A 12,092-nucleotide genomic window follows, 5' to 3' on the forward strand; every position below is an offset into this window, starting at 1 on the left:
CTGGGCAGCGATGGAATCTCTATCTGGACCCAAGAAGTGTACTCCGGAGCCTGGGCTTGTGGCCACTACACTGGGCTGCCTGCCCTAATCACACAAGATCAATGGGCAACAATATCTGAAATACCTCCATTTTTTCAAAATCTCTTAAAATAGCAACCTTTGCATTCATTATACATGTTCCTATCAGCCTGCTACAAGCTGAATAGTACTCAGGTATCCCACAACTTTCACTGTCCATTCTGAAACTCAGAAGGGACGAGACAGAGACAACTAACATTATTGAGTGGGCCTCTTTTTTCAGATACTATCCTTGCATTACCTCACTTCATTCTCATAACAATCCCGTGAGGTAGCAGTATCTTTATTTTACAGACGAGGAATCTGAGAGGAAGTGAGACCAGGCCTGAGGTCACAGAGCCATCCGGTGGTAGTACAAGAGCTCATGTTCTTTCCCATACATCAAAATAAACTCTCCAAATCAACTCTAAGTTTGAACGTCAGAGTATCGGATGTCTTCTTAGGATATTACTATAAATACCCCACACTTCACCTGCGTAAGGGCGGGAGATGCAGCAGGAAAGGGGCCTGGGAAATAGAAGGGGCAGAAAATAAAGGTGCAGGGCCTTGTATTCAGGCTAAGGACATGAGGTGCCACTCTGGCATCTGACAGGTAATGGCAAAACAATCAAAGGGTTTTAATATGAAGAGTGATCCAGTTACAGTTCTAGAGAGAGGACTTTTGAAATGGTTTTAAATTTACTTTGTTTTTTTTTGTTCCTTCAGTGTTTGTTTATTCTCCATTGGTACCTACATCAAGCTCTGTTAGGTAGACTGTCTCTCAAAGAGTACAATAAAAATCTTGGCATGCGTCTTAAACATTATTTAAGAAACAAAGATTCAGAATAGATCTTTCCAAATAAGATGAAGTAAGCTTTACAGAGCAAGCTGAGGATAAATGCTGAGTAGATAACGAAAAGTTAAAACATAAACATCACAAAAGTACTTTGAAGCTGGTGAGATTTTTGGTAGCTGGCCCCCTTTACACTGTGTTTGTGTGTATATATATGTGTGTGTGTGTAATCATATAAAATCATACTTGTACTAAGTCAAAAGTTCTCTCTCTAGCAAACCTACAGGAAACCAAATCAGTGCTAAATAAGTAAAAATCTATTTGTCTACCAAACAGTGCTGAATCTAGAAGTCACTTACTTGTGCTACTAACTCACTCTGCTCCCTCTGAAACATTCGGTTAATTGCTTCACAGGCTAGACCAACAGTATCTGCTCGCTTTTTCATTCCATTCATCAGTGGGCCAATGGTCTCTGATGACGCCATCGCTCGAACACACAGCTAAGTGCCCGGGAGGAAAAGGAGAGAAGCAATACTTGTAGAGTTGCGATACTTTATGTAGCACAGTAAAAATTATGAAAATGAAATAAATGAAAAGCCTACATTCAGTTCAACTGTCATAATGAAACTGAGTAAGGTCCAGCCTACTAAGTATACCATTTTGAACTGATTTAAAAATGGTTATAATACCATGCAGTTCCTATCCAAGAAAGGCACGCGGCTGAAAGGGAATGTACGCTTTAATTTACATTAGCCACGAAGAGGGGGCGTAGAGAAGTCCCGGAGCCACATACGCTACCGAACAGATTGACCGATACCTCGTTTTCAGACAGGGCATGGATGACCCGAATGGCACTCTTGGGAATGGCACTGTTCCTGTGATTCATCGCCTGGATGATTCTGGGAAGCTGGCCCAACGGAGGTACGTGGTCCGCCAGCTGAGGCTGCGCGTTGAAGAGACACACTGCTGCCGTTGTCAGAGTTTCCAGAGTCTCCCCCTGGAGGGTGAAAAATGCCCAACAAACCACGACAAGCTACAAAATGCTCATGACGTCCTAAACATCCTTGGCAATTATTTGGTGCTCAAAATCACAGACTGACAAGTTCTAAGTGCTAATACTTGAAATTCAATTCACAAATCCTAAGAGAACAACAAGCTTCCCCTTTCTTTGAGAAGAGGAATGAATTCAAAGGACTTTCAGAATGTGCTCTCTTAATGCAAGCAGACTTTCACTGGGTTAGATTACATCTTGTTTCAACTAGAGGTTTAAGACATCATCTCCCAACAGACATTACCAGAAATTTTTTAAACAATGTTATAAAAATGTCAGTGTCAGAGAACATCAATAATCCAGCAGAATGCAGATGTTTTTCCAGTTCTATTAAAACTCCTACTGTTTAACATGTCTGGCTGCCAGAATGCACTCTGCATTGAGGACCTTAGCCTGCCAAGAGCTGTAGATTATACCACTGCACGCAGACATACACGGCCACAGCACAACGCATCTTAAGTGATCACGGAAATGTGGACACTCCCAGAAAGAAAGGTGCAGATAATGTTATATGTGTCCCCTTTCTAAATTTCTGTTTTTTCTTTTAAGTACTTCATCTTCTAAGCAAACTACATGTGTGGTAAAAATTCTCGTAGAGAAAATGTGACTATGGAAAGTGACACAGGCCAATATTTGGCACACTAACCAGATATAGGAGCCCTGGTGGCTCAGTGGTTAAGAGCTCGGCTGCTAACCAAAAGGTTGCCAGTTTGAATCTACCAGCCATGGAGCAGTTCTACTCTGTCCTGTAGGGCCACTATGAGTCAGAATTGATTAGATGGCAATGGGTTTGGTTATTTTTGGCTTAATCATTTTTTTAAAAGTTATGTGAATAATAATAATGAATATTTTTTAAGCACTGAGTACACTCCGAGCATTAGGCTAAGTACTCTACGTGTACTGAAAACTTTAAAACCTCAGCCTGAGGGGCAGGTGCTGTGATCATTTTATAAATGGGGTGACTGCAACAGAGACATGAGGTACTCCCAGAGAGCTAGTACGTGGTGGAGCTGGGACTTGAATCCAGACCATGTAAAACAAGGCTCAGGCTCTTAGTCATTTTGCCAGAGCCAGCCAGGTTAATTCAATCTCTAACTATGTTTTGATTATTTTCAATCTAAAGCTGAGATTATAAAACCCTATATATTATCGGGATTTCTGACTCACCAAACCAAGACCAAGGCTAGTTTCTCACTCACTGCTGCTTTCCCAGGAGCCTTCTACTTTGAACATAGTTACAAGGCTCATCCATGTAGTGCCAACTTTCCTGTCAGTTTCTTTAACTGGGGTCACTCCTGCTATATATCCTGCTATATATATGCTACACGAAGTGAAGAACATACCCCAGAGCAGGACACACTTCCAGGGGACAGTGAACACTTACAGCATCCCCTCAATATAGATACCTCTAACTTTGGTTCAGAGATAAACATTATACTCAAGAGTTCTACTTTTGAACATGCCAAAAAAAGATCAACGGGGATATCTGAATTTAAAGTGGCTGCTAGATTGAAAGAGGTAGTCAATTCTTTGCACGTGCTCAATGAGAATGCTATCTTAACAAAAACAGCATCAGTCTATTAAGCAAGCGATCTGCAATGTTTGGCTGAAGACTGAAGCTTACATGAGGACTGTTCTTCTCCAGGAGCTCGGTTAATTTTTCTAACAGTGCAATAAGAAATTCTCTAGGCTTTCTTAGAACCCAAGCTGGTTGTGCAATAAAGATTCTCAAGAAAACTCCTCCGACGGCCAGTTCGCCCTCTGCTTCTCCATACACCACGGCAAAATCTTCAGGCAACTTTAGACAGAGAAAGAACCATAGTATAGTCAAGTCACTCAATAACCGTTAGTCGTACATGAAGCAAGAAACATGCACTGTATTAAAGAAATGTATCTGAAATTAAACTAGTATTTAATAGCCATTAATATAATCACAATTATTGAGTTTTATTTTCTCTTAATAAAGTTCAAAAAGAGTGCTTTTATAAATTCCTTCAAAAGTGAGTATCCCTACTTTGATCTTAAGTCTTATTTTCCAGGGGAATACCCAATACCTATCTATACACTGCCATTAAACTGACTCAGCAGGGGTTAAAAAAAATCAACAACAGCAAGAAAAAAGAACTTAAACGTCAAATTTCTTCCTCTGAATAAAGAACATCTTACCTTCCAGTTTACGTCAGGGTTGTCTTGCTGATTTTTAAAGTGCCTTGGGGAAAAAAAAGGGAGAGAAAAATACCAAACTTCAGTCACAAAACACTTCCATTAACCTGCAGAATAAGCCTTAGCGAGGTGGTAAGGCAGTGTGGGAAACCGTGCCCTCCCCCACGACTGTATCTAATGGCCATAAGCTATCACGCTTGTCTTTACTTACTCCAGCATCATTTCTCTAACTGTTGTGGACACTTTATCTCTGGAACTATCGTTCCAAATTAACTCAGGATTTTCATGAGTTCCTTCAAAAATATGTACAGCAGCTTCAGGGTTGTCTCTCATAGCATCCATAAAAACGCTCGGCAGAAATTTCATTAACGTAATTCGAACCTATATGAAAAGGTTTGAGAAAGAAAAAAAAAAGACCTACTGGAAACATCTTAATAGTTGGTTTGCTTTACGTATTTTTAGACAGAATATTGCTGTGATTTGTGTCATGCTGATATAGGCCATAACTATTATCCAAGAGTTCTAGAGTGAGAAAAATGATAAATCTTGATTATTGCAAAAGTAACTTTAACAAGACTCATTATGATCTCCTCTTGCTTACCCCTCCAACTTCACTTCTGCCCCTGTAGATCCCATGCCCTTCAAACCTGAGGAAATGCAGTATCCCTGGCGTGTAGTTCCCAGAGCTCCCCTGCCAGCCTTGCACACACACCTCCTGCCCCCTCTTCCCAGAGTATCTTGAGCTGGCCTGCTCCTCTAGTCCTACCCCCGTTCTCATGCTGCCTTGGTGTCTCACAATATTTTAAATTACATTTTGCTGTACTATTTCATGTTATGCTATATCTTTTTCCAAAAAAGGTTTAAAAAGCAGCTTTGAAAAATATATCCAACACACACACAAACAGAAATTCAAAGTCTGTAAGTGAGGCATAGGACAAAGGGTAAGTGAGGGTTGGGAAGATTGTTTTTCCCTGAGATCCTGATATGGTTCTCTCTCCTTTATGTCATTCAAGCCTGTGCTCAAATTTCATCTTATGGGAACCTCCCCTGATCCAGTCTGTCTTGCTTGTCGCTTACATTCTCAGTGCCTAGCATAAAACAGGTGACCAAATATTTGCTTAAATGAACGAAGATTCATATGTATAACTGCTGGCAATATACACAAATTTAGCTCTGAACTTCCCAGCAGTCAATGAACAGAAGGAAACAACATCAATTTCAACACACAGAGCATCATAATACTGTGCCAGCTGCTTAAGAGAAATCCAATTTTTTCTGGAAGAAAAAAGTAATCTCTCCTGAGGCTCCCATAGGAGGGCATTTCGTTATCATTAAACAAGGCCTTCAGGATGAAATTAGCAAGGAGTCTCATAGGCTTCTTTCTTCCAGCCAACAACATCAGACCCACAGTGCCATAACCTTACTACGCCAGGCCAACAACTTCACCCTTATTACAATCACTCTTGGGTTTTGTTTTTTGTTGTTGTTGTTTGTTTTTAACAAAATCATCTTTTTGAACAACACTTGGTTGTTTTATGTTTAATGAGAAATCCCACTGAATCCTCTTCCTGATTCCCCAGCAACCCAACCCTAACAGAACACTGCTGAGGCTACTCTAAATGAATTTTAGGGCAGAAATATCTGGTTACATTTGAACATATTCTATTATATCCCAGTATCTAAAAAAAAAACCCTTAACTAGTTCATAGCTTGAAACAAAAATTAGAGTTGTTTTTATGGCAAGTAAACTAAATTTGAAGTAAAGCCTTTCTAGAAATGAGCCATTTATACACTTGTCATGAGCTATATTTATGTTTGTGAGACACTACTGAAATCATCCAATGACTGGTTAGATGAATTTCAAATGTCTTAGATTTAAGCCATCGTCACGAATATTGTGAAATCAATATAAAAAGCTAACTTTAGTTTTACTTAGCCTAACTCAATACTGAGTCTTCTCATTTCTAGGTTTATTAACTTAGTCTACTATGGCCTAATAGTTTCAAAAAGAGAAAAATTGTGTTATTTCACAACAAATCATTTTCTTATCCTCACCACATCAGACTTTGGTAAACTTCATAAAACTGGTATCAAAGTAGCAGAGCTTTAATAATTAATTTCCTTCCAAGGACCTGTCTTATGCTCACCTTCGGCCCTATTAGTTTATCTGCTGTCATTTTAGCAAAAAGTTCTGCTGTTTGGGCTCGAACTTGCGGATGTGTTGAATTGCAGAACATATCCAATAAATAAATCAAAGCTCCTATGAGGGAAAAACAGAATCAGTGCTTATGCATAAAGAATATGACTTTTCTAATTAGTAGAATTCACTTTAAATCTTATTTTAAGTAAAATTATATTTCAACTCAATGCCATCTTATTTATTTTAACTACAGCCTTCCAAGGCATTCTTATTACCAGACTAATTATCAGACCATACAAAGCAGCTCAAAAAAAAAAAAAAAAAAAAACTCGTATTTACTATGATTGGATGAGAAAGCACTTCATACATTACCCTTTGCCATTGCTTCTTTGATTATTTTTGTACTTGATGTCAAAGCGTAAAGAGTTTCCAGGACAAGCTGACGACCTGCAGAGTAAAAGACATTTCAAGAAATACATCATCGTGTTTGTGTATATTTACTGGGCCTCAACTCTGCCAGACACTGAACTAGGTATTCCACACAGGGTATCATACTTACTCTTTACCATAACCAGTGAGGCAGGTATTTTCACAGCTGTGTTGTGAATGAGGAAGTGGGGGTGCAGTTTAACCAGCCCAAGGTTTCACAGGTAGTGAGCAGCACAGCTGGGCCCTGTATCCAGGTCTGTCTGACACCGCAGTTTATATTCATAACCACTATGTCATACTGTCTTCCCACCTCATTGTTCACTGCACGCTCAAAATCTTCTCACTTCCTGATACCCAGAAGACCCTCTGATCAGGAACCTAAGGTTTTTATATGGTGCTACTGTCTTGGGATCTTGGGAGGGGAGGGGGGAAAGAGAGAAGGAAGCTGCAGTTTCGAAACACTGTTTCACTTGAAGACCTAACAGCACCCTTCTGGACACAGCCTGCGAAGGCCTCTCACCTCTTGTCATTGCCATTATGATATGCAGGTGTGCTGGGCTACTGGCCTTCACTCTTCTAGAGTCAAATGGAAATGACAGATAGGTGGCCACAGGAGGAAAGAGTTGGCAAAGACAGCAGACAACAACAACAACAACAAAGGCTGGAAGCTCGGCTGGGCTGTTAACATGCGTAAGAACACACACTCAGAAGGGAATTTCTAAAATAAGCAACAGCACATCACTGAAAACCCACCACTGCTCTGAACTTAGCTTCAAAGGAAACAAGGCTTTAGAGGGGATAAAAGAAGGCTAACACTAACATCCCTTAGCAAACAGTGTGAGAGAGATAATTTAATCTAAAATATAAATCATAGCAGAGTAGGCTGAGACATCCAGGTGTCAGTTATTTTGCCTGTAAAATGCACATACTGATTGAACTAGGTAAGTCAGGAATGGATATAAAATTACACTTTCAAACTATGATTTCTGTAGCAGTCTCTGCTTCATCGACCAGTTTAGTTACGCATTGTTTGCAGCCTCACAAAGCTATTGAAAAACCAATAAAGAAAAAGGAAAAATAAAAACTGACTAAGATTGTAGATGTGGTAGAAATAATCTGTAAATGACTTTTTAAAAGCTGCCATCTTACAGAGATATTTCAATGTCATCTATTCAAGAAAACAAAATTATTCAATGGAAATTCAATTCCATTCAATTCACTGAACATACATGAAACACCTAACATGTGCAAGACGTTGGCACACGAAATGAATGAGATCAGGTTCTTGTACCCAAGAAGGTGGACAGACTTGAAGCCAAGCTGCACAACGTATTCTGATGCTTAGTGACAAGGCTGGAGTTATACTCCAATTGCCTAAAAAACTCAATAATCTAGCTTTTGGAAAGCAACGTGAAGGCTGGTTCTAGGGTGCCTACAAACTATTAAGTTATACAGCTGTACAGCTTATTGAGAGCCTATATTAGTACAGACCGTATTCAAGAAATCAGATTGGTATATTTTTAAAAATCAATTTCACCTTGTTGGTGACAGTCTCTAGCAGCATCACATCAGTAAAATACAAACTATGTGGAACTGAACTCTAAGCTAAACACGAGGTAATGTTTCCCTTAAGAATGTTTTTTATCATGCAATACCACGTTTCTAATAAAACATGGAATACTAGTCAATTCTCAATCACTCATTTGTAAACTGTGCTCAGCAAACTGAAAATCCTAGGTTATTTCCCTCTATTAATGCTTTATAGTGCTTCTGGACCTCTCTCTAAACCCAACTTTCAACTTTTGATATGAGAAAAGCAAAATAATTTTATTAACCTACTAAAACATAATTAGGAAGACTAATACAAACAATACCACTTAAAACATTCTAAAACTAAACACAGATGACATAATGTCCAAGGTTTTGTATCATCTATGTAATTGCTCCCCAACACGGGTTGGCTGTGCTATGGTTTCCAAAATGTCACTTGTGGATATACATACTTGATGGCAATGAATGCAGAAGAGCCAATAAATTGGACAAAACCACTGATTCAGCAATATTGTTGACACAATCTTGGTTAGATGTCACTATATTCACAACCTGAAAATTAATTAATAGGATATTAAGAGGTTTGGAAAGAACTTGGGACCTAAATCAAATTAAGTCATGCACATTTTACAAAAGTGAGAAAAAAGTTTGAAGGACAAAATATTTAATTCCCAGAGAAGAGTTTAATTTTAAAAGGTTGGCTTCACTACTTTGAAAAAATACTAGAGCTCAAGTATTATGTACATCGGCTCCCTATTCATCTAGAGGTAAGAATATAATAATATAACAAACATTTTAGCACCAATATGCTACACCTTGAGGCCTGTAAGGGAGCCCTGACGGCAGTGGTTAAGCACTTGGCTGTTAACCAAAAGGTCAGTGGTTCTAACCCACCAGCCGCTCCACAGGAGAAAGATATAGCAGTCTGCTTCCATAAAGATTACAGTCTTGGAAACCCTATGGGGCAGTTCAGTTCTGTCCTATAGAGGCACTATAATTCAGAATCAACTCAATGGCAGTGGGTTTGGTTTGGTTTGGGGGTTGAGGTTTACCAGAGGCCTTCAAACCTATATCATACAGGCTCCAGGATACACTATATTATTGGAAACACTGTAGTGCTTTCCAGTCACTGATTTGGGGGTAGGGGTGTTTAGACAAATAAAATCCTCACTACTGGGACCTTCTTTTTGCCTTTAGAGGGAAAGAATAAATGCCTTCAGTACCCAGCAGCAACCCTGGTGGCACAGTGGTTAAGTGCTACGGCTGCTAACCAAACGGTTGGCAGATCAAATCTGCCAGGCGCTCCTTGGAAACTCTATGGGGCAGTTCTACTCTATACTATAGGGTCGCTATGAGTCGGAATTGGCTCGACGGCACTGGGCTTGGGCTCATTATCCAGCACAATGGACTGAGTTCATGTTTTTTTTTTTTTTTTTTTTTTAATAACTTTTATTAAGCTTCAAGTGAACGTTTACAAATCCAATCAGTCTGTCACATATAAGTTTACATACATCTCACTCCCTACTCCCACTTACTCTCCCCGTCTTGAGTCAGCCCTTTCAGTCTCTCCTTTCTTGACAATTTTGCCGGCTTCCCTCTCTCTCTATCCTCCCATCCCCCCTCCAGGCAAGAGTTGCCAACACAATCTCAAGTGTCCACCTGATATAATTAGCTCACTCTTCATCAGCATCTCTCTCCCACCCGCTGACCAGTCCCTTTCATTTCTGAAGAGTTGTCTTCGGGGATGGTTCCTGTCCTGTGTCAGCTGAAGGTCTGGGGAGCATGGCCGCCGGGATTCCTCCAGTCTCAGTCAGACCATTAAGTTTGGTCTTGTTATGAGAATTTGGGGTCTGCATCCCACTGATCTCCTGCTCCCTCAGGGGTCCTCTGCTGAGCTCCCTGTCAGGGCAGTCATCGATTGTGGCCGGGCACCAACTAGTTCTTCTGGTCTCAGGATGATGTAGGTCTCTGGTTCATGTGGCCCTTTCTGTCTCTTGGGCTCTTAGTTGTCATGTGGGCTTGGTGTTCTTCATTTTCCTTTGCTCCAGGTGGGTTGAGACCAATTGCTGCATCTTAGATGGCTGCTTGTTAGCATTTAAGACCCCAGACGCCACATTTCGAAGTGGGATGCAGAATGATTTCATAATAGAATTATTTTGCCAATTGACTTAGAAGTCCCCGCAAACCATGTTCCCCAGACCCCCGCGCTTGCTCCGCTGACCTTTGAAGCATTCATTTTATCCCGGAAACTTCTTTGCTTTTGGTGCAGTCCAATTGAGCTGACCTTCCATGTATTGAGTGTTGTCTTTCCCTTCACCTAAAGCAGTTCTTATCTACTGATTAATCAATAAAAAACCCTCTCCCACCCTCCCTCCCTCCCCCCCTCGTAACCACAAAAGTATGTGTTCTTCTCAGGTTTACTATTTCTCAAGATCTTATAATAGTGGTCTTATACAATATTTGTCCTTTTGCCTCTGACTAATTTCGCTCAGCATAATGCCTTCCAGGTTCCTCCATGTTATGAAATGTTTCAGAGATTCGTCACTGTTCTTTATCGATGCGTAGTATTCCATTGTGTGAATATACCACAATTTATTTACCCATTCATCCGTTGATGGACACCTTGGTTGCTTCCAACTTTTTGCTATTGTAAACAGAGCTGCAATAAACATGGGTGTGCATATATCTGTTTGTATGAAGGCTCTTGTATCTCTAGGGTATATTCCTAGGAGTGGGATTTCTGGGTTGTATGGTAGTTCTATTTCTAACTGTTTAAGATAACGCCAGATAGATTTCCAAAGTGGTTGTACCATTTTACATTCCCACCAGCAGTGTATGAGAGTTCCAATCTCTCCGCAGCCTCTCCAACATTTATTATTTTGTGTTTTTTGGATTAATGCCAGCCTTGCTGGTGTGAGATGGAATCTCATCGTAGTTTTAATTTGCATTTCTCTAATGGCTAATGATCGAGAGCATTTTCTCATGTATCTGTTGGCTGCCTGAATATCTTCTTTAGTGAAATGTGTGTTCATATCCTTTGCCCACTTCTTGATTGGGTTGTTTGTCTTTTTGTGGTTGAGTTTTGACAGAATCATGTAGATTTTAAAGATCAGGCGCTGGTCTGAGATGTCATAGCTGAAAATTCTTTCCCAATCTGTAGGTGGTCTTTTTACTCTTTTGGTGAAGTCTTTAGATGAGCATAGGTGTTTGATTTTTAGGAGCTCCCAGTTATCGGGTTTCTCTTCATCATTTTTGGTAATGTTTTGTATTCTGTTTATACCTTGTATTAGGGCTCCTAGGGTTGTCCCAATTTTTTCTTCCATGATCTTTATCGTTTTAGTCTTTATGTTTAGGTCTTTGATCCACTTGGAGTTAGTTTTTGTGCATGGTGTGAGGTATGGGTCCTGTTTCATTTTTTTGCAAATGGATATCCAGTTATGCCAGCACCATTTGTTAAAAAGGCTATCTTTTCCCCAGTTAATTGACACTGGTCCTTTGTCAAATATCAGCTGCTCATACGTGGATGGATCTATGTCTGGGTTCTCAATTCTGTTCCATTGGTCTATGTGTCTGTTGTTGTACCAATACCAGGCTGTTTTGACTACTGTGGCTGTATAATAGTTTCTGAAGTCAGGTAAGGTGAGGCCTCCCACTTTCTTCTTCTTTTTCAGTAGTGCTTTGCTTATCCGGGGCTTCTTTCCGTTCCATATGAAATTGGTGATTTGTTTCTCTATCCCCTTAAAATATGACATTGGAATTTGGATCGGAAGTGCGTTAAATGTATAGATGGCTTTTGGTAGAATAGACATTTTTACTATGTTAAGTCTTCCTATCCATGAGCAAGGTATGTTTTTCCACTTAAGTATGTCCTTTTGAATTTCTTGTAGTAGAGCTTTGTAGTTTTCTTT

At 39.9% G+C, this 12,092-nt stretch overlaps 1 protein-coding gene across 1 annotated transcript in view; it reads right to left on the reverse strand.

Annotated features, from left to right (window-relative positions):
- The window catches only part of DNAJC13 (DnaJ heat shock protein family (Hsp40) member C13), a 139,665-nt gene that overhangs the window by 23,310 nt on the left and 104,263 nt on the right, over positions 1-12,092 (reverse strand). The window contains exons 46-53 of the mRNA XM_049870873.1: positions 8,637-8,736; positions 6,577-6,651; positions 6,212-6,324; positions 4,276-4,445; positions 4,068-4,110; positions 3,526-3,699; positions 1,668-1,847; positions 1,210-1,350 (exon numbers count right to left, since the gene is read on the reverse strand). Of these exons, the coding sequence (XP_049726830.1) occupies positions 1,210-1,350; positions 1,668-1,847; positions 3,526-3,699; positions 4,068-4,110; positions 4,276-4,445; positions 6,212-6,324; positions 6,577-6,651; positions 8,637-8,736 (996 nt within the window). The remainder of the gene's footprint in view (positions 1-1,209; positions 1,351-1,667; positions 1,848-3,525; positions 3,700-4,067; positions 4,111-4,275; positions 4,446-6,211; positions 6,325-6,576; positions 6,652-8,636; positions 8,737-12,092) is intronic.

The sequence above is a fragment of the Elephas maximus genome, chromosome 27, assembly GCF_024166365.1.
Source record: "Elephas maximus indicus isolate mEleMax1 chromosome 27, mEleMax1 primary haplotype, whole genome shotgun sequence".
Classification (NCBI taxonomy): domain Eukaryota; kingdom Metazoa; phylum Chordata; class Mammalia; order Proboscidea; family Elephantidae; genus Elephas; species Elephas maximus.